The sequence below is a fragment of the Macaca nemestrina genome, chromosome X (genome assembly GCF_043159975.1).
Source record: "Macaca nemestrina isolate mMacNem1 chromosome X, mMacNem.hap1, whole genome shotgun sequence".
Taxonomy (NCBI): domain Eukaryota; kingdom Metazoa; phylum Chordata; class Mammalia; order Primates; family Cercopithecidae; genus Macaca; species Macaca nemestrina.
The window spans coordinates 5,162,560-5,183,690 of NC_092145.1; the positions used below are offsets into that span (position 1 = coordinate 5,162,560).

Sequence of the window (21,131 nt, forward strand, 5' to 3'; positions counted from 1 at the left end):
CTAATACAAATAAAACCAACATGAGATATAGGTGCTTAGCTAACTGTAGAAATAACCCAGCCTATGAGACAGTTTGGGAAGGCCAGAAGTCTAATTAAAATAACCAGAGAATAGTCTCAGTACAGTACACAACTAAGGAAAGGCCTAGGCTTTGGTACTGCAGCCCAGCTGTCTGTGTGTGTGTGTGTGTGTGTGTGCGCGCGTGCGTGCTCGTGCACATGGACATGTATGCACAAAGTGTATGACCAGGGACATGAAGAGTGAAGTTCAGTGTTCACCCAATCCAGGCCATGAGAGAGTGTGCTCTCATCTGGCAGGCAGGCAACAGTATTCAATCCCTACTGCGGAGCAGGGTGTTTTCATCAGGCACGTCCCGAAATTCACTTTGCAGTAATTTCACACTCACCAAGAAAATTGCTAATGATTTACTAGGTTTCCTGGCTACAATGATGCTAGGAAAAGGATACCTTAGATGGCCAGAAGAATACATGCCCACGTTTTAAAATTAGCAGATTGGCACTGCAGCCCAGTAGCCAGTCCCTCGTGAGCTTGGTTGGACAGTGCCAGATAATTGAGAGGAGGTGAGAAAATGGTGTTCTTGAACTACGAAGTTAGGGACCAAAGCCTGAACTCGGGGCCTACTCCGAGGTACCGCCACCCTGTGAAATGCTGCCAAGGAAACCAGTCACTTTCTCCTCGGCATCTCTGACATAATGTGTCATGAATAAGAATAAGGTGATCAAAACCCCCAGCAATTCCAAAGCTGTATTTCACAGAGCATTACTTTCCCAAGAGATGTGAATAGTCTTAAAAATAAATAAATAAATAAATAAAAGTTTGGGAAATGCTGGGTTAAGCAAAACAAGTTCAGCTGGTTTTTTTTGTTTGTTTTTTTTTTTTTTTTTTTTGAGATGGAGTCTCGCTCTGTCACCAGGCTAGAGTGCAGTGGCACAATCTCGGTTCACTGCAACCTCTGCCTCCTGGGTTCAAGCAATTCTCCTGCCTCAGCCTTCCGAGTAGCTGGGATTACAGGCGCACGCCACCAGGCCCGGCTAATTTTTGTATTTTTAGTAGAGACGGGGTTTCACCATGTTGGCCAGGATGGTCTCGATCTCTTGACCTCGTGATCCACCCGCCTCAGCCTCCCAAAATGCTGGGATTACAGGCGTGAGCCACCGCGCCCGGCCTCAGCTGCTTTTTTTAGTGAGACATCTTTAGTGTGTTAATGCACACCAAATCAGCAAGAGGGCGCTAGAGTATAATGCATTTCTCATACCTATTTGATCGGGACTGCTTTTTCCACCTGTTAACATCGGAGGCCACTAGTGTTCAGTGGAAAACAGGTCAAATAATACTAAGTTTTCAGCATAATTTTGTAAAGCAAAATATTTTTAAATGGATGTCTTTTATAATTCTAAATTATTGAAAATTCAAAATAGTAATTATTTTCATAGTTGCAAGAATATTTCACTATGTTTTATTAAAGGACTTAAAGTTCAATTTAGAAATACTACACATAGCAGTTTCATCAAATTTTATAAAAGGAAGAAAGCCAAACTATAAATAGCAAATTCAATGTTAAATGTTGGTCAGGGGTATGTTAATTCTACTGGGAGAGCACAAAATGACATGGTCCATCCTCCTCCTTATTGAAAGGTGCATGGTTAAAATAATATAGATTAGGAATCATCATTACCTCCAAACAGTTAATTCAATTCAAATGTTTAGTCCAGACTGGTTTTTAAAGACATTTTCAGCCAAAAGTTTTTGGAAGTTAACACATTAAGGGTGGGTGTGGAGAATGATTAATGGATTCATTTTAATACTCACATCTGTTTTGGAAATATATTTTATGCAATAAAGCATAAACTAACATGTATACTTATAAATGTCTGGTTTTAGAAACACTAAAAGATCTCCAATCTTAGAAGCCTTAATTTGAGCTTGAACTAGTGACTAATTGTATAGCATCTCACGAAGTGAGAAAGCTACTTTAATCAATATCAGAGTTTTAAATTACTTCAAATGTTATATTGTTAAAGCGAAATATTTTAATGGCTAAATATTATCATGTATTATACAGACTTAAGTTTCTTATATGTTAAAATTAAATGGAAGTAGATTATTTTGAAATATAATTACTAAAGCAAGCTGCTTTAATCAACTGAATCTAGAGGAGCTTAGGAAAGGTATGACTCTCTCTAGAGCAAGCCACATCAAACATTTTAAAGTCCTCAATCCAGGACTAATAAAATGTTGCATATAGGAGACAGAGGTGATTAGGACCATTTTAAGAATACACAATGCTCTCAAGATAGAAGTTGAAAATCAAGCATTTCTCTTCTCTTCCCATAGTCATGTCAAGTTTGGCTTGAAACTTCTGTGTATTTATATGTCAGTGAGACATAGTAAGGCAAATCTCTCACTAATGATAAATCTGGGACATGCTTTTTAAATGGCAAAAAAGAACAACTATTGGAATAAAACAAAGATGTGACCCAGTTGCTTCAGATTTCCCCATAGGAGATTCCTTTTGTAAAAGAAACACATTTAGCTTTAGCATAGAAACTCAAGAGGAGAAGAGTTTTAAAAGCTTGGAGGTTTTTCGTTTGCTTTGGTGAGTATAGTAGATTCCCTTTATGAAGCTGCTGTTAGGAGAAGGGACTCACACTTATGCTACGTTAAGCTTTTACTGCAACTACGAGGTTGCACAGGACATGATTTGACCCTTGATTTATCCAACCCATGTTCAGCACAATCAAAGGATGGAATATTCTTATGAACTAAATTTGATTTCATAAACACACCCATTCCTCTTGGTGCCGTGGCTCAAAGTGCTGCCCAACTGGGGAACTCCCTCTGATGACCTCATCCCAACTTTGTTCCAGTGACCCTGAAGGTCTAGCCGAAGTCTGCCAGCTCCCTGAATTTGTTCCTGAGGGCTCCAGCCCACCCAACAACCCTGGCCTCTTTGCTACTTTTCTCCTTAGCCTGAATCCAAGCCACCAGGTGAATCGTTTATATAATGGTTGCATGCCAAAAGCAGTGGCTTTCAAACTGGGCTCTTCAAGTTGCTTCTGGGGTCACCAATGGAGGGTGGGGCTGGATGATGGTGGACAATGGTGTAGCTGAGCACCTGGGGCATGCCACACATCCCTGGAGCTGCTCTTCTCTTGGTTTCACATAAGCATTGGGGAAAGTACTGCAGCTTTAAAAGACTCCAGAGAGGGTCTAGAGGTACTGAGCAGAGTAAGCACTCAAGAATACTCTATGAATAATTTTGTATTCTGATTAATATATGTACCAATTCCACAACTATCTACATGGTACCAGGTACTGTGTTGGGCACAGATCATGCATATTTGAAGAAAGCAAAGTGTGCACCCTCAAGGAGCACCCTTAGCATATGTATCTGTCCCCTCTATGTCTATGTAAAGGCACTGCAGAATCCAACCGTGATGGAGGGTCATTAACCCCATCAATAACCCTATATGGGCAAACCGAGAAACACAGACAAACAAATTTCTAGTTGACAAAATGTTGGATAAACCAATTTTTGCAAATAATGTCATATGGAATCTAGCAAATTTGGACAGGAGGGCACTACTATTGTGGTAAAAGCATCTGGAAAGCTTTGATTATCTAGAAGTCTAGAATGAAATGGCTTCTAAATACATGATCTGTAGCTACAAACAGATGAACATGTAGAACTTGCCACCTGATCAGCTTCAGCTTCAGAAGGGTAGCCATTGTGTTCTTCCTGAATCTCCTGCACAGCACCAGGTGCATGGACAAGAAAAAGCAAAGAGGAGAAAGAGAAACACGTGCAAACAGACAGGTGAAAGGACAGAATTTCTTTTTTAAGGAGACAGTAAGCATGTAAAAGTCGACACACCTTTCATGACTTTGCAAATCACAACATTTTCCCCCTTGGAGTTAAGGAAATAACGTGTAGGCCATCTATAGCATCCTCAGCCTAAAATGGAGTATCTACTCTGTGTTTGTGTTGGGGTAGAAAAATGAAAAGCAAACAAACATCACGAATTTCAAAGAATGTACTGTCTTTTCAAAACCAAGCAATACACAGCATATAGCAAAGAAACAAAATAACAGGCACATAACGTGCTCACAGAAAATAAAGCATACCACAGAAACCTGGCAAAGGGCAAAGTCAAGCCAAAATACAAAGGCAGTTTATAGACATGTATTTTAAACACAGTAAGTATTCATATTACATTGCTCAGGGATCAATTCCACTGCACACATGCATATATCACATGCTGGAGATTATATATATGTGTGTGTGTGTGTGTGTGTGTGTGTGTATACACATATATACACGTCTGTTTCTTATTGCTTATTGCTAATTAAATTCTGTGATTTATAAATCAATATCATATTAAATATTTCTAATTACAGTATCAACACACTTCCAAGAAACAACGAAAAGGCCACACATCTTTATTTAATTTTTTCCAATCCCTTTAAAGGTATACTGTTCTTAATTTCTTTATAGAATCTATTATTTTTTGAAACTTTAAAAATTGGGCTTTTTATTCAGCAGGTGGTAAAAAGAATATGAATACTGAAGATCACAAGATTGTAATCTCTTTTTAAAGTTCTATCAAGTCTCTGAGGCTAAAAATATTCAAATTAGCCTATATATATTTTTGCTTCATGAAACTTTGGTTGCAATGACTATCGTTTTTACAAAGGCAACCAGTGAAGAAATAGTAAAACTTTAAAAGAATTTACTATTTCCCACCTTCCATTTTTGTCAATCAAGTCCAAAAACTCCTTAATGTACTTTTATACTCTATCATCAGATTGAATTCAGTGCAGTTGGTATAGTTTAGCACACTTCAAGGCAGTGTAATTTTTCAGTGCAGCCAGTTTTTTGAAATTTCCACTTTTTAAATACAAAGAAAATTGAATCATTAAGTTTTTAGAAACAGAAAGCTCAATGAACAAAAAATACAACATTTCAAAGTTCATGCAAGTGTAAAGCCAAGCACTAATATTTAACAATGTGAATCAATGAAAGAAAATGATTCTCATAAGCAAAAGAAAACATGGTGAAAACAAGACTAAAGAAAGGAAAACCAACTAGAATAACAAGACTTAACTTGCTTATTTTTGTACTACTTCGTTGGCTTCAATAAGATTAAAACTTTAAAACTGAAGTTATTATACTATCAAAATCCACATTGTTTTCCTTGAATAGAAATAGGTTAATTTTCTGTCTGTTAAATGCATGCACATTACCAATCTTTGTCTTGCTTTATGAATATTCTGAAATAAAGGGAAGGAAAATCATGAGGAAAATATAAGCTGTAACCCACTATATCTGTATTTGAAAAAATAGTAACTGGGATTGATTTTGCTAGATTTAACTTCAAGATTAGCACTTCTGCTTTTTGGATTCAACATGCAAACACAAACATGACTTGAAATCTTACTTAGATAGGACAGCCAACTAACCATTTTTTTTAGTTGCTAAATTCTGTAGCATGAATTACACAATAAACAAGATTAAAAGAGACCTCAGTAGCCCTAGCCTTATAACCCCAGTCATGAATATCCATTTGGTCATAATTCATGTAGTACAACAAAAGTCAATATTGCACACTGGTAACAATTTTAGCATCCTGCCCTCACACACATTGGCTTTTATTGCACATAAAAACATTGTAACAAATAAAGCGTTTCTAGTGAACACTTAAAGCTATAACACAGCAGAGCAAATTGATCTGAGTGATTCATAAAAACCAGTGAGAAGGTAAAGAACACTAAATAGACTAAGTGTTCGATAAAGCACAGACACACACAAGTAGGAGGCCCATCTGCTGAAAGCCAAATATCCTTACCCTTATATCAGGCCTCCTGAAAACCTGTTAGTTAAAATACAGAATATCATCATCATGGACATGTTACTATTGACCTGTGAAAGATGCCATTAAGTTCAACAGCCCATTCCCTAAAAAACATCATAATCCTCTAAGTAAAACCAACAAGATCAATCCTAACACATTTGCCCTCTAAGTTTCATTCGATATCAGATCAATCCTAACACATTTGTCCTATAATTTTCAGGGAAGTCTATGATTTGGAGAAACGTGTCGCCCTTAGGCTAAGACTAACTACATTACCTTAAACGAAAACCCCTTGTGTCAAGTGCTATTACAAGCTATTGTGAACAGGCTGTGTTCAAAAAGTTCATTAGTTTCCGTTTGGAATACTGAATGCATTTTCCTCAAAAAACCAATGATAAAAAAAAAAAAAGGCAGTTATATGTCCAAAGCAGCCCAGGAAAACAAAACCAAAAAACCACAGAAATCCCCACCTTGGACCCAGAGCAAGCACAGCTCAGCTATATTGCATTGATGGTATCATAAAGCTGAGTTAACTGCAAAGCTTAACCTGGTTTCTATTGAAATTACATTTCCAATTCATATTTGGGACTCCAGAATTAAACTCCCCGACGTGGCCGCCACTGAGAGGAGGGTGCCTGCTCCCCGCCCCAGCACCAGCTGCATGGCCAAAGGGGAGCTCCAGGCGGGAAGAGGTAAGTGGCTGTTCCTGGAGGGGAGGGAAAGCCCAGTTTTATTCAGCAAGGACATTGATTTTAGCAACAACATTCTTGTTGTGCCTGAGGCCTGTGAATCCTAATTGAACATGCAGCATACACATTCAGAAAGCCCTGGTCAGAAGGAATGGCAGGAATTTTTAAAAAGCAAATAGTTGTAATAGCCTGGGAAGATTTTAACCATCTGTGTTCCCCATTCCAAAGTTGGAAATCCTATCTTCTGACCACTGAATGTTCTATGAAAACAAATCATCAGAAAAGAATCACTGGAGGTTCTTACTAGCTTTACGGTTTCACTCAGGAAGCATAAGATCACATGACACAGATTCAAAAAAATCACTGTATTATCATTAAAATAATCTTTGAAGTCATTAAAAGGTATCTGAATTAAGTGATGGTATAGCTAAAAGACAAAGTCTATACATAAGTTACTAAACACAGAGTATTCAGACTAAGAAGCTTAAATTTGTCTTTTTGTGGGAGGATGGATATGTTTACCTTAATTGTGGTGATGGCTTAACATGTCTGTATTTATGTCAAAGCTTATCAAATTGCATACTTTAAATATTTGAGGTTTATCATTTGTTAACTACACATCAAGAAATTTGGTAATAAATAAAAGTAGTATATGCTTATGGTAATAAAAACCTCAAAATAGTAAGTCTCTCAGAGCTTCATTCCCCAGTAATAACCACACTTAACTAGATCTATTTTTAATTCTGAGAATTGCTTCCATTGTGATAGTTATGCTTCCATTTCTTGATTTGTCAACTTTAAACAGTGTCTATTAACCTCCCATTTTAAAAGATGAGAAAATTAACTCTCGAACTACTACCTCCCTCTTCCCAATCTCTGTTGATTGAAATGCTAATTTTGAGTTCTTTTGTTTTCCTTCAGCAGCTGCTGCATCATAAAAAACACTCACGATTTTTATGTTTCAGATACTCTTCTAAGCACTGTATTAACTCATTTTATTCTCAGAACAACCTCATAAGATAAAAACTATTATGGATGGGCGCAGTGGCTCACACCTGTAATCCCAGCACTTTGGGAGGCTGAGGCAAGTGGATCACTTGAAGTCAGGAGTTCAAGACCAGCCTGACCAACATGGTGAAACCCCATCTCTACTAAAAATACAAAAAATTAGCCAGGCGTGGTGGCAGGCACCTGTAATCCCACCTACTTGGGAGGTTGAGGCAGGAGAATCACTTGAACCTGGGAGGCGGAGGTTGCAGTGAGCCGAGATCACACCACTGCACTCCAGCCTGGGCAAGAGCCAGACTCTGTCTCAAACAAAACAAAACAAAAACAAAAACAAAAACAAACAAAAAAAACACCTATTACTGGTCCCATGTTTTGACAAGAAAACCAAGGCGCAGTTTAAGTAACCTGGCTGAGTTCAAGGTGGCAGAGCAAGTAGTTAAATCCTGGAAGTCTAGTTCCGGATTTGTGCCCATAACAACTCTACTATACCGCCTCAGCATGGCGCCTCTATCGTCAGACCGTTTAAACTACAGCCCTAAACCTATTTTGACTCCTCAAATGTTAAATAGCTCTTAACTCCCTTCAGGTTTTTTGAAGAAATCAATACCACTAACCCTTCCTCCACCTCTCTACCTCCCAACCTCCATTCTGTAACTACAATTAATGTTTTGGTGCTTTGTCTATAAATTGATAGTAAAAACTGAAAACTAAAAAATAACATTCACGATAAAATCTTTATGAAAATATTGTCCACTGCAGAACCAAATTGTGCAATTGAACCTTGATATGATTTGGACGTTGTCCCCTCTAATCTTGTGTTGGATTCTAATCCCCAATGTTGGAAGTGGGGCTTGGTGGGAGGTGTTTGGGTCATGGGGGTGGATCTCTCACGGCTGGGCACTGTCTTTGAGCTAGTGAATGAATTCTTTTGAGATCTGGTTATTTAACAGTGTGTGCCACCTCCCGCTGCCTTGCTCCCACTCTGGCCATGTGAGACAGCAGCATCTCCTTTGCTTTCCACCATGATTGTTAGCTTCCTGAGGCCTCCCCAGAAGCCACGCAGATCCCAGCACTATGCTTCCTGTTAAACCTGCAGAACTGTGAGCCCAGTAAACCTCTTGTCTTTACAAATTACCCAGTCTCAGGTATTTCTTTGTAGCAATGTGAGAACAGCCTAACACAAACCTCATATATGGGAGTTATAACTCCTTGTCAATAGGCCTTTGCCACTAGAAGGAGAAACTAACTTGAAAAAGGGCGCAAAGGGGTGAGATGATAATCTGCTTTTAAACTCACATAATTCTTTGCCTACTGCCATGAAATCCTCAGTGTTCTTGGTATTGTTGGGGAGGAGAAGGTCAATGGAGGCTTACCCAAAAGTCTCTCAGTTGATACCTATTATGTTTTCTCTGGATCACCATGTCCCTCTCCTGAAATAAGCCATGTCAGACACATGCACAGAGCTTCATTTTCTTCTTAAATGTGATTCTGATGGAAGTCATAGGAGAATAAGTTGTAAGCCAGGAGGCCTGGAAGCCAGCTCTCGCTGATGATACACAGCTTCCTAATGCCTGCATTCTGGGCCTCACTTTAGACACATAAAATGAGGGGAGTCTATGGGATGACTGCCAGGACCCTACCAGTTCCCAACTCCCAAGGATTCGGGGTATCTAGGCCTCATTAGAAGACTAAAGAAAACATCTCTCAAACTGAGGCTAAGGGAGATAAATCGGCATAGTGGTTAAAAGAACACACTCCAGAGTGAACTCCCAGCTCCAGCACCTACTTACTGGCCACAGGACCTCAGGCGAGCCACACCCCCCGCTTGGAATCTTAGTCTCCTCTTCTCTAAATGGGAGATGTTGAGTGCACCCCTTGCAGATTGTTGGCAGGGTTAAATCAGTTAAGACAATTGTACCTGGGGTGGATAAGTAACCTTTTCCAGTTGACGAGTCTCAGCTGCCCCAACTTGTGCCACAACTATTTTCACACACCCCACATCCCCTCCCTCAACTCCTAAACATGTCAAGAACCTATGAGAAGGTGCCAAAAAAGTTGATAGTGATCTTAATCTATTTAAGAAAGCAAGCATACAGCGCCAAAGTTAATGTTACTGGCCCTTGTCGTGCTCTAAATGGCTTTCACTAAATCAAGAAAAAGTAACAAAATTCAAATTTGTGTGAAAGTTTGTGTTGGGAGTAAAACTCCCTTCCTCTGTCCTTCAGGGCACTCCCAAGCAGTGAGGTGAGGGCTTCTGTTGACCACTTGCTTTGGGTGGACTTGGGTAAGGGAGCCAGTATACTTTGCCCTTCTAGGATCTGCCTGCCAGAGAGACCCTGAGAGTATAGCCTGGTCTTCCAAGCCTGTGGAGATTTCACCTATGTGGGCCCTGCCCGGAGAGATTGGCTGCAGTTGTCCAGGGCGACCTTTGGGTGCACATGTTTAACTCTAGAATGATGAACGAGGCAGCCCACCTAAATCAGCCCCTCCCAGCCAACTTTGGTCAATGAATAAAGCTGATACTTTGGTCTAAACTGTTTGGCTCCAGTTTTAATTCTTGATAAGGTAACAGTTGACACCCTGAAATCCCCAAAGTGTGAAAGTATTTCAGAAAGTTTTCAAATGCAGCCAGTTCTAGTACCACAAATAATAACAAGCAGTTACTGAAGGCTTACTATTACACCAGGTACAGTACTAAATGCTTTATGAGTTAGCTCAACCCTCCCAGCCACCCATATGACAAACAAGAGAACTGAGGCAGTGAGAGGCATGGTAACTTGCCCTAGGCCATACAGCCAGCGGCAGCACAGCAGGGATTCAAACCAAAGCTGGCTGGCTTTAGCAAGCATGCTCCTGACCCCAACACAGCCCCACCTAAATCTGTTTCGCTTTTTGAGGGGGCTGACAAAGACCCTTAACTCCCAGAATGCCCTACTCTGCCCTGCTCTCTCCTTCCACCACAACTTGTTTACATGTCTATTTTAACACTTACCACAGGCCAACCTGTACTGCAATTTTCTGTGTCTCTTTGCCTGACTATGAACTCCATGCAGCCCAGCCCAGCCCAGCCCCTTGCACATAATAGGTACTCACATCATGTTTCTGGAAGTGGAGTAGTGTTCAGCAATGACAACACACTCCTCTTGTATTTGTTCTTACACATTATATTTTTGTAGAGTAATAGCGTACAGTAAATGAGCATTTGTGTTCCATCCATATGTCACCTCATTTAATATATTCAATCTCTGTTTTAATACCCATTATACAGATGAAGACACTGAGACTCAACAAGGTCAACTAACTTGTTAGGCAGCTTGTTAGTTACGGGGCTGGGATTCAAGGTGAAGTGTTCTGACTCTAAATTTTATCTTTTGGATAAAGCACATGAGAAAATTCTAAGTCAAATAAATATCAGTTTTTTTATAAACTAGTCGTCTTTGAACTTATGCCCCTACGAGGCTTCTTCTCAATAAAACATTGTAATATTGGGGTAAAAACTCCACTATTTTCTGCCTCAGGCATAAAGTCTATAAATATTTTTGCTTTAGCAATCAGATTGCTACAAAATACGTATTTTTTAAAAAAAGGTTTTACTCTGCTAAGAAGTTGGGACTGTCAGTCAGGAGGAGACGGTTCTTGCTCTAGTAAAACTAAGCATGTTTATTGAAGCCTCAATAAACAGAAGTCTATGCAGGCCAATAAAAATCTAAAATAGTCTTCCCAATACATTTTTTAACATCATCATCAAAATACAACCCTGGGGCCAGGTGCAGTGGCTTACACCTTGGCTTCCCAGTACTTTGGGAGGCCAAGGCAGAAGGACTGCTTGAGTCCAGGAGTCCGAGACCAGCCCAGGTAACATAAGGAGACCCCATCTCTACAAAAAATAAAAATTAGCTGGATGTGGTGACGCATGCCTGTAGTCCCAGCTACTCAGGAGGCCAAGGCGGGAGGATCACTTGAGCCTAGGAGGTCAAAGCTGCAGTGAGCCTTGATGGTGCCACTGCACTCCAACCTGGGCAACAGAGCAAGACCCTATCTCCAAAAAAGAAAAAAAAAAAAGTACAACCCTGGTTTTTGGGAAATTAGCCACACCTAAACCTTACCTGATACCTTTGTCAAATCTTGACTGAAACAATCACTCTTAAGGCCCACCATAAAATGTGGCAAATGAGCTGTTCGTTTCTATCCTGGCTGAAGTATGCTGGCCCAATTTCCATTTACAAAAGTAATGAATATATTGTTAATTGACTAGTAGAAGGATAATTGTTGATATTCTTGCTGTTAACTAAATTTATTATAAGAAACATAATAACTTCTAACATCTTTTTTAGCATAACTGTATTTTTCAGTTGTTATAAATACAATGATACAAATTTTTACATGCAATATAGAATCATTCAGCAGTCTAAAAATCTTGACTTTTAAAATTAAACTTTAAATTTTGGGATAATTGTAAAACCACATGCAGTTGTGAGAAATAATACAGATTCCATGTACCAGTCACCCAATTTCCTCAATCGTAGCATATTACAAAACTATAGTACAATATCAGAACCAGGATATTGGCATTGATTACAATCAAGATGCAGAAAAATGTCATCACTACAATGAACTCTACTGTTAACCTTTTATAGCCACATCTTACTCCCCTCCCTGCTTTCCTCTCTTCTTGGCCCCTGGCAACCACTCATCTATCTTTATTTCTATCATTTTGCCATTTGAAGAATGTCATATAAATGAAGTCATACAGTATGTAACCTTTTGGTACTGTCATTATTTTACTCACGTAATTCCTTTAAGATTCATCCAAGTTGCTTGTGTGTATCATTATTTCTTTTTATTGCTGAGTAATACAGTTCATAGCATGGATGTACTACAATTTGTTTAACAATACACCTGATGAAGAACATCTGGGTGGGTTCCAGTTTTTGGCGATTATGAATAAAATTGTTAAAAACATTCATGTACAGGTTTTTATGCAAACATAAGATTTAATTTGTCTTGGACAAATGCCCAGGAGTACAATTGTTCGGTCATATGGCAGGTGCACATTTCGTTTTTAAGAAACTGCCAGACTGTTTTCCAGAGTGGCTGTACCATTTTACATTCCCATCAGCAATCAGTGAATAATCTGGTTCTCCACATTTGGTGGTGTCACTTTTCAAAAATTTCTAACCATTCCAATAGGATGTAGTGATATCTCACTGTGACTTTAATTTACATTCCCCTATTGAGAAATGATCCTGAACGTCTTTTCACGTGCTTACCTGCCATGTGTATATCCTCTTTGTTGAGATGCTTCATATTTTTTGCTCATTTTCTAATTGGATGGTTTGATGGTTTTACTGTCGAGTTTCAAATATTCCTTATATATTCTAAATACTAGTCATCTGTCAGATATGAGGTATGCATCTATTTTCTTCCACTCTGTAGCTTGTCTTTTCATCTTAACAGAGTCTTTCATAGAGCAAAAGGTTTTACATTTTGATCAATTTTTCCTTTTATGGATTGTGCTTTTGGTGTAAAGTTTAAGAAGAATGATTTACCTAGCCCCAGATCCTTAAGGTTTTCTTTTTTCTCTAAAAGTTTTATACTTTTAAGTTTGTGATTCATTTTGAGTTAATTTTTGTATAAGATGTGAGACTTAGATCAAGGTTTTTTGTTTGTCTACAGATGTCCAATTACTCCAGCAGCATTTGTTGAAAAGTCTATCTTTCAACCATTAAATTGTTTTCATGTCTTGGTGGAAAAAAAAATCAGTTGAGCATATTTCTGTGGGATGACTTGTAGGTTCTCTGCTCTGTTCCATTGATCTGTGTGTCTGTACCTCTGCCATAGTCTTGATTACTGTACCTATACGACATGTCTTGAAGTCATTTAGACTGATTCTTCCCACTTTATTCTTCAAAATTGTTTCAGCTACTTCAGTTCCTTTGCCTTTCCATATAAGTTTTAAATCTATATCTACAAAAAATCTTTCTGGGATTTTGATAGGAATTGTGCTAAATGTGTATATCAATTAGGGGAGAAGTGACATTTTTCCTATATTGAATCATCCAAATACATGAACAACGCTGTATGTATCCATTAATTTAGATCTTCTTTGATTTCTTTAATCAATATTTGATAGTTTTCAGCATATGAGTCCTGTTCATGTCTTATTAGATTTATACTTGCTATGGTTGGAATACATCCCCAAAATTTCATAAGAAAATATTTGCAAATCACATCTCTGGCAAGGTATTAATATCCAGAACATAAAAAAAAAAAAAAAAAAAAAAAAAAAAAACTCCTACATCTCAACAGCAACAACAAAAACCACAAACATCACAAATAACAAGTGTTGGCAAGAACATCAAGAAATTAGAACCCTTGTGTACCGTTGGAGGGAATGTAAAATGGTACAGCCACTGTAGGGGTTCGAACACGTCCCCTAAATTTCATGTATTGGAAACCAAATCCCCAAATTCATGTTTATTGAAGGTAGGGCCTTTGGAAAGTAATTGGGATTAGATATGGTCATCAGGGTAGGGCTTCCATGACGGGACTGGTGACTTTATAAGAAGAGAGATCTGAGCTAGCAGGTTTGCTCTATCTTGCCATGTGATGTCTCCTGCTGTGTCATGACGCAGCAGGAAGGCCCTGACCAGATGATCACCCCTCATACTTGGACTTCCTAGCCTCTAGAACTGAAAGTAGTACATTTATTTTCTTTGCAAATTACCCAGTCTGTGGCATTCTGTTACAGCAGCAGAAAATGGACTAAGACAATACCTAAGTATTTCATTGTTATAATACTAATGTAAATGGCACTGTGTTTTTAATTTTGGTCTCCACATGTTGCTAGTACATAGAAATGCAACTGACTTTTATATATTAATCTTATATCTATATTGTCTTGTGACCTTGCTAAACTCACTTATTAGTTTTAGGAGGTTTCTTTGCTGTGTTCTTTCTTCCTTCCTGGTGTCTCAGGATTCCTCCTTTTATTGCTTCCTTTCTGTTCAGAGAACTTTCTTTAGCCATTCTTTTAGGATAGGTACGCTAGTGACAACTTCTCTTCCAGTTTTCCTTCATCTGAAAATGTCTTGATTTCCTCTTCATTCCTGTAGCATATTTTTACACGGTTGACTTTTTTCTTTCAGCACTTGAAAAATGTTGTGCCACTTCCTTCTGACCTTCATGGTTTCTGATGAAAAATCCACTGTCATTAGAATTAATTTTCCTTATAGGTAAAGTGTTATTTCTCTTACTACTTTCAATATTTTTTTCTTTGTTTTCAGTTTTCAGAAATTTGACTATAATGTGTCTTTGTGTGCATTTGAGGGGATTTCTCTCATTTGGGATTCACTCAGCTTCTTGAATCTGTAGGCTTACGTGTTTTGCCAAATTTGGGGAGCTTTCAGTCATTACTTCTTCAGGTGCTTTTTCAGCCCCATCCCCTCTCTCTCCTTTGGGACTTTGATGACATAAGTGTTAGATCTTTTGTTATACTCCCACAAGTCCCTGAGGCTCTGTTCATTTATCTCTGTTACTCAAATTGGGTAATTTCTATTGTTCGATTTTCAAGTTCACAGATTCTTTTTGTCTGTCCTCTCTATTATGGTGTTGAACCTATCCTTTGAGTTTATTTCATTTATTGTATTTTCTAGTTTTAAAATTTCCATCTGGTTCTTCTTTGTCTCTTACATTTCTTTGTGGAAACTTTTTTTTTTTCATTGTTTGTTTCAAGCGTATCTGTAACTGCTTATTGCTTACAAAAAAGCAATTTTATGATGACTTCTTTAAAATCTAACATCTCTATCATCTCAGTTTTGACATCTGTTGATTCTCTTTTTTCATTCAGTTTGAGATCTTCCTCATTCTCAGTATAACGAGTGATTTTTCATTAACATCTGCACATTTGAGGCATTATGTTTTAAAACTCTGGATCTTATTCAAACCTTCTGTTTAAGCTGGCTTCCTCTGACACTGCTCCAAGAGAAGAGGGGTACTACTTCATTACTTCTAGATAGGGGTAGGAGTCCAGGTTCCCTACTCAGCCTCCACTGACACTGCAGAGTGGAGGGCTCCTCATTACTGCTGAGCAGGGGTGAGAGTTCTAGCTCCCACCTAGGCTTCCACAGAAACCTCCCTGGCTGAGAGAAAAAGGGGTGCCTCATTGTTGCCCTTGATACGGCCTCTACTGACACCACACTAGAAGGGGCAACCTGCCTAACAATAGATGACAGTGAAAGTCATGACTCTTCACCAGGTCTCCCCTAATACCACCACCACTCCAGGGAGTTGGTATGCCTCAGTATAGCCTGGCAAGGGTGGAAATCAGGCTCTCCCAACTGGCTTTGTTGGTGGGGTGGGTGTGGGTCATAATTTTTTTCTGTGGTGTTTGGCTGGAGTAGAGTAGTTAGTGTGTTTTCTTTTTGCTAGGTGCCCCTTTCCTGGTCCTCTGGCTAGACAGAGTAGGCCTTTCTTATCTGCGCCTGTTGGCATTTCTGACTTACTGGTTTCTTCAGCAATGAGTCTGGGACATATGTGGCAAAAACAACCCCAGGAAACTCACAACCATGTCATTCCCTGGGTCTTGAGGCCCCTAGCTAGTCTGCCTTTTCTACCTTTCAGAGTATTCTTATGTTTATTTTGTAGATAATATCCAAGGTTTTCAGTTGTACTTAGTAAGAAGAATAAGAGAAAATATATTTGCTTCCAGTTTTTCCAGAAACAGAAGTCTAAATCTTAACATTTTTAAGAAATAATTATTTCCCACAAAAATGATGATAGGATAGCACTCTTGTATCTATTACAGTGGTTACAAACTGGAGGCCTATGGTACCATAGGTTTTTTAAAAAAAATTATTTGCTGTTAGGTGGGCATTCTGTACTCTCCAGTTCTCTACAGCACTCCTCCATGTCTGCCTAGATTTGTGAACTGTCCCATGAAGGCATCTGAGTTTGCAACCTCTGATTTATAAGTCACGAGGCCAGGCTATAGATTACAGACATAGACTTCGAAAGTTCATGCTAAAGCTTCCCTTTTCATAGACTAGGGCCCAATTTAAGAAATGTTAACCAAGACTCAGCTCAAGCATAATGAAGCCTTTCCTATACTCTGCCTTCGACTTCCCTCCAAATGTAATTACTGTACTAGCCTATCCAATGATTAAACTTAGTACAAGGTCATCTCCATTTTCTCATTTTTCTTCAGAATGTTTAGAGAAGAGATATAGCTACTGTGTGTGTGTGGGTGAGGGAAGGAGAACAGAAAAGAGGTGATGATAATGATGAAGCAAGAGGAAGGAAGATGATCACATTAAAACTATAGTGTCCTCAGGAAGGGGAACATCACACACCGGGTCCTATTGTTGGGAGTGGGGGGGAGGGATAGCATTAGGAGATATACCTAATGGAAATGATGAGTTAATGGATGCAGCACACCAACATGGCACATGTATACATATGTAACAAACCTGCACGTTGTGCACATGTACCCTAGAACTTAAAGTATAATAATAATAATAAAACTATAGTGTCCTAATTTTCATAAAGCTGGCCCAAATCAAATTCTTTTGAACACAATTGAATAATGTTCTACCAAGAAAGGCATTTAGAGGTGAATAATCTAACCCAAGCCCCTTTATCCTTCCAGATAAGGAAACTGAGCCTGAGAGACTATACAAGGTCACAAGCTAACCAATATTGTTTATACCACCCCATCATGTTCTCTTTTCATAGCCTAGTCCTACTTTCCAAACAATGGAAGCTGTGATCAACTATGTCACTTCTACCAATAGTTTCTAAAAATGTTTCCATTTGTAACTGTATTATTTCATCTAATCTACAGATTACATTCGAATTTTGTTCTTAAAATTTCTGACAAATTCAAGAGAGATTTTTTACCATTTGTTAGCCTAGTAAAAATGAAAGCAATTGAGTTGGTAGTGGAGGGGGGACAAGCAAAACAAATATTTTATTACATTTTGTCTAATAGTCTTAATTATCAGGCCAGTCTTCAGGACGACTCAGTATTAAATCAGGCATTTATTAATTTAGCTGCCCCACAATTCAGTATAATAGCTATCCACTCTTTCAGCTGGGACAATGCTTGCCAAACTTACCATTTCACAAACCACCTCAACAAGTTTGGTTTGCTGTATCTGCAAACTGCCCATACTAATTTTATACTTATCTTTATATTGATTTAAAATCAACTCCTTTTTAATACTTTGCCTGCTCTAAGCCATAACATCCACTAAATCACAAGCCTGATGTGCTGATTTTTCTAATACACAAGAAAATAATTACATAGCTACTAAAATATATCCATGGACATACTGTCTAAACTCATCTCATGTGATACCAGCGATATTCTGTACTTTAGATGAGCTGACCCTGGGCTGACAATTTATGATATGAGTAAATAATAAAATAATTATTCTCCAATATCTGAGTTGCTAATTATTCAGATTCTTAGTAACACACCAGAAATACAGGGTCCAATCACCAATTTCAACAGATATAAACTCAGGAAGCCTAGGCTTTCAGATTTTATCGTGCATAAGAAATATATGAGACCCTTGTTTCCTTGCCTCAGAGACTCTGATTCAGTAAATCTGAAATGGAGCCCAGGAAGCTGCATTTTTACAGGTACTCCAGGGAATGCTGTTTTCGGAAGACCCAAGGGTCACATTTTGAAAAACAGTGGATGAGGCCAGGTGTGGTGGCTGACACCTGTAATCCCAGCACTTTGGGAGGCCGAGGTGGGAGGATCACTTGAGCCCAGGAGTTCAAGACCAGCCTGGGCAACATAGTGAGACCCCATCTCTATTAAAAAAAAAAAAAGAAGAAGAAGAAGAAGAAAAAGAAGAAAAAATAAAGAATGAAAGGCAGTGGATGGGAATGGGGTGGGACAAAATCTTAAAATCACTCTAGTTTTTCAATAGGATGACTTGAGTTCAAATCCCAAGTCTAACTGTATGACCCTAAGCAAGTCATTTCATCTCTCTAGGCCTTGGTTTCCTCATCTGTTAAATGATGATTGTAATAACAGCTACCTCAATGGACTTTTTTAAAGAAGCAGGATATCTCTATGTTGTCCAGGCTAGAATGCATTGGCTTTTCACAAATGCGATCACAGCACACTGCAGCCTTGAATTCCTGGACTCAAGTGATCCTCCCATCTTAGCCTTCCAAGTAGCTGAGACTACAGGCCACCACACCCAGGTTCACTGGGTTGTTTTAAGGCTTAAATGGATGACATGTCAAAAAGCATTACAAAACCACAGAGCTTATATATGTTAGAGGGTTGATGATGATGATGACATAGAACCATTCTCGACAGCCTGTTACAACTCAGAAGACAATCAGCATTTAAAATAAGATGCCAAGTGCTCTGCTCCATATAAACATCTGCTCCCATTTAATTACTGACGTTGAGTTTAATCTATAATAAATTAGCCCCCAAATTAAGTGTGTATTTCAAATAAGACACTTACACAATAGATAATTTCAAATATCAACTGATGACTGCAACTTAAATCCTCAAGGAACTTTATCTGGATCATCAGGGTCAACCCCATGCAATAGCTCCCATGCCAGCAGGGTCCCAAAGGCCCATTTTTGGTTACCCTGATTTTAAGAACTACTTTATAGGGAGCATGTACAATTATCTTTGTGGTTTAGAAATATTTTATGTATTTATTATATTAAAAAAACCTCTCCTTGAAGAAAGTGTAACAACCCCTGAATTATAAATTTAACACCAACTTTTCAGATTTAGCTACAGGGCAAATATAACAAAGACAATTATAAAACATGCTCCCTTACAATAATTCATCAAAGACTTTAGCTATGATCTGATGTAGGAACTTAATTTCCAAAAGAAAGAAAGCCTTATTTTTTCTGAATACCATCTGTTCAACCATTCCAACATGAGCTAATTCTGCTGCACAAAATTTGTAAATAGACTAAGATTGAAAAAACTTAGTTGCTTCATGTTAAAGTACAGATTCAGTCTGATCTATTCATGTAATGTTAGAAAGCTATGCACACAGTCGACATCCAATCTTTTATAGGACACACACAACACTAACAACTATTCAATCTTAATGAAAACATTACAGTTAACTCATAATTGTCCATAAAGAAAATCACCCCAAGGTGTGGCAGCTATTCTCTGCTAATATGGGTTCTTAAGTCTCTCAGCAGGCAGTTTCTCAGCTAAGGTGCAGGCAATAGGGCAACTGGAACTGGTGCAATCCGCAGCTGGTCAGTGACCAGTCATTCACGCATCGGTGATGCAAAAAATGCTTCTCCCACCTGGAGACAGTGTGTTTGCCCGGCCAGGTTTTAAGGTCCAGGAGCCCTAGCTGCTCTTTTATGGGCAAACATGAACACCAGATAGCAGGAAAAACTATTAAGAAATATACTGTCTTCTAGCTGGGCAGATTATCCAATTTCTGGTAATCCACAGCTATGCCTTCCTTTGGTAGGCATAATCAACAGCATCTGCCAGTTTGGATGAAGCAAGAGACAGCACCATAGCCAAATCTCAATTAGTTGGCCTCCTGAGCCTGTTTCTGCCCTTGTTATTACCCTATGAGCTCTAAAGAGAAACTGAAGATAAAGCTCCTGGGAGCATCTACTAAGAATTAATTAGGATCTTTACTGTAATTCTTGATATTTGTAAGATTTGATATCTGGCAAGGACCATGATTTTGAGAGATTGTTAACTAATGGTAGTCTGGGATATCAAATGCATTTTACACACACTTGTGAAAAATCAATCATCTCTTACTAGCAGGCAAAAATGGCTACTAATAAACAGAAACCTCAATTTAGGCAAACATCACTACTGAAATATAAATGTGATTTCATTTAATGTACCTATTAATAGTTTATTGACGTTAAAATGAAGTTAGTCTTTAGCCTTAACAAAGATGGAGCAAGCGATTTTTTTTGGTTTGTTAATTGATTCAATATTTATTGAGCAACCATTATGCTCCAGGATTGCGCCTGGGAAGCCAGTGGTGAGTAAAACTGCCCTAGTCTCTGCTGACAAGGAGCTTATCACTTAAATTTAGAATAAGCAGAGAATCTAACTTTTAAAATAAACAAAAAGATTTTCACTTCAGTAAGGACTGAAAAATGAGGCTGCCCATACAATACTCTTTTGAGATTTTGGAAAGGTTTTTATTCATTCTAGTATCACATGTTAATGCTGAATACTCACAGATAATACATTAAAAAATTGTGAAGTTAGGGAAGTATTGTACATCAAGATATTTTCTGAAACTCACAATACTAACAAAGAAGCTATATGCATTTATTATTATAAAATGGAACTTGATTTTTAAAAGAATCATCGTCATCTAAAGACAGCTTCTCCTCTCAATTACAAAACTATATGTACTGGATACTGGTAAAATTTCTCTTCTACATTTTAGATCTAACAACAGAGAACCTTTCGTCCTTATTCTCGAGCAAATGGCCGTGTTGCATCAAAGGGCCAACGGTTCACTTGAATTAAAACTGCAAAGCTTCTTGGCTACTTAGCATACTGAAA

At 38.4% G+C, this 21,131-nt stretch overlaps 1 protein-coding gene across 8 annotated transcripts in view; it reads right to left on the bottom strand.

Annotated features, from left to right (window-relative positions):
* LOC105495894 (myotubularin related protein 1) overlaps positions 1-21,131 on the bottom strand; it is a 77,692-nt gene that overhangs the window by 50,641 nt on the left and 5,920 nt on the right. For 2 of the 8 annotated variants that reach the window (XR_011618102.1, XM_071088361.1), the window contains exons 3-4: positions 5,868-5,891; positions 3,716-3,769 (exon numbers count right to left, since the gene is read on the bottom strand). The exons of 1 other annotated variant lie outside the window; for it this stretch is intronic. Coding sequence is in view for 6 of the 7 variants with exons in the window: in XM_071088361.1 (XP_070944462.1) it covers positions 3,716-3,769; positions 5,868-5,891 (78 nt within the window). In the remaining variant the exon portion in view is untranslated. Of the gene's footprint in view, positions 1-3,715; positions 3,770-5,265; positions 5,293-5,867; positions 5,892-21,131 lie in introns of all 8 variants that reach the window. 5 more of the 8 variants (XM_071088362.1, XM_071088363.1, XM_024797320.2 and 2 more) reach the window with 5 other exon arrangements.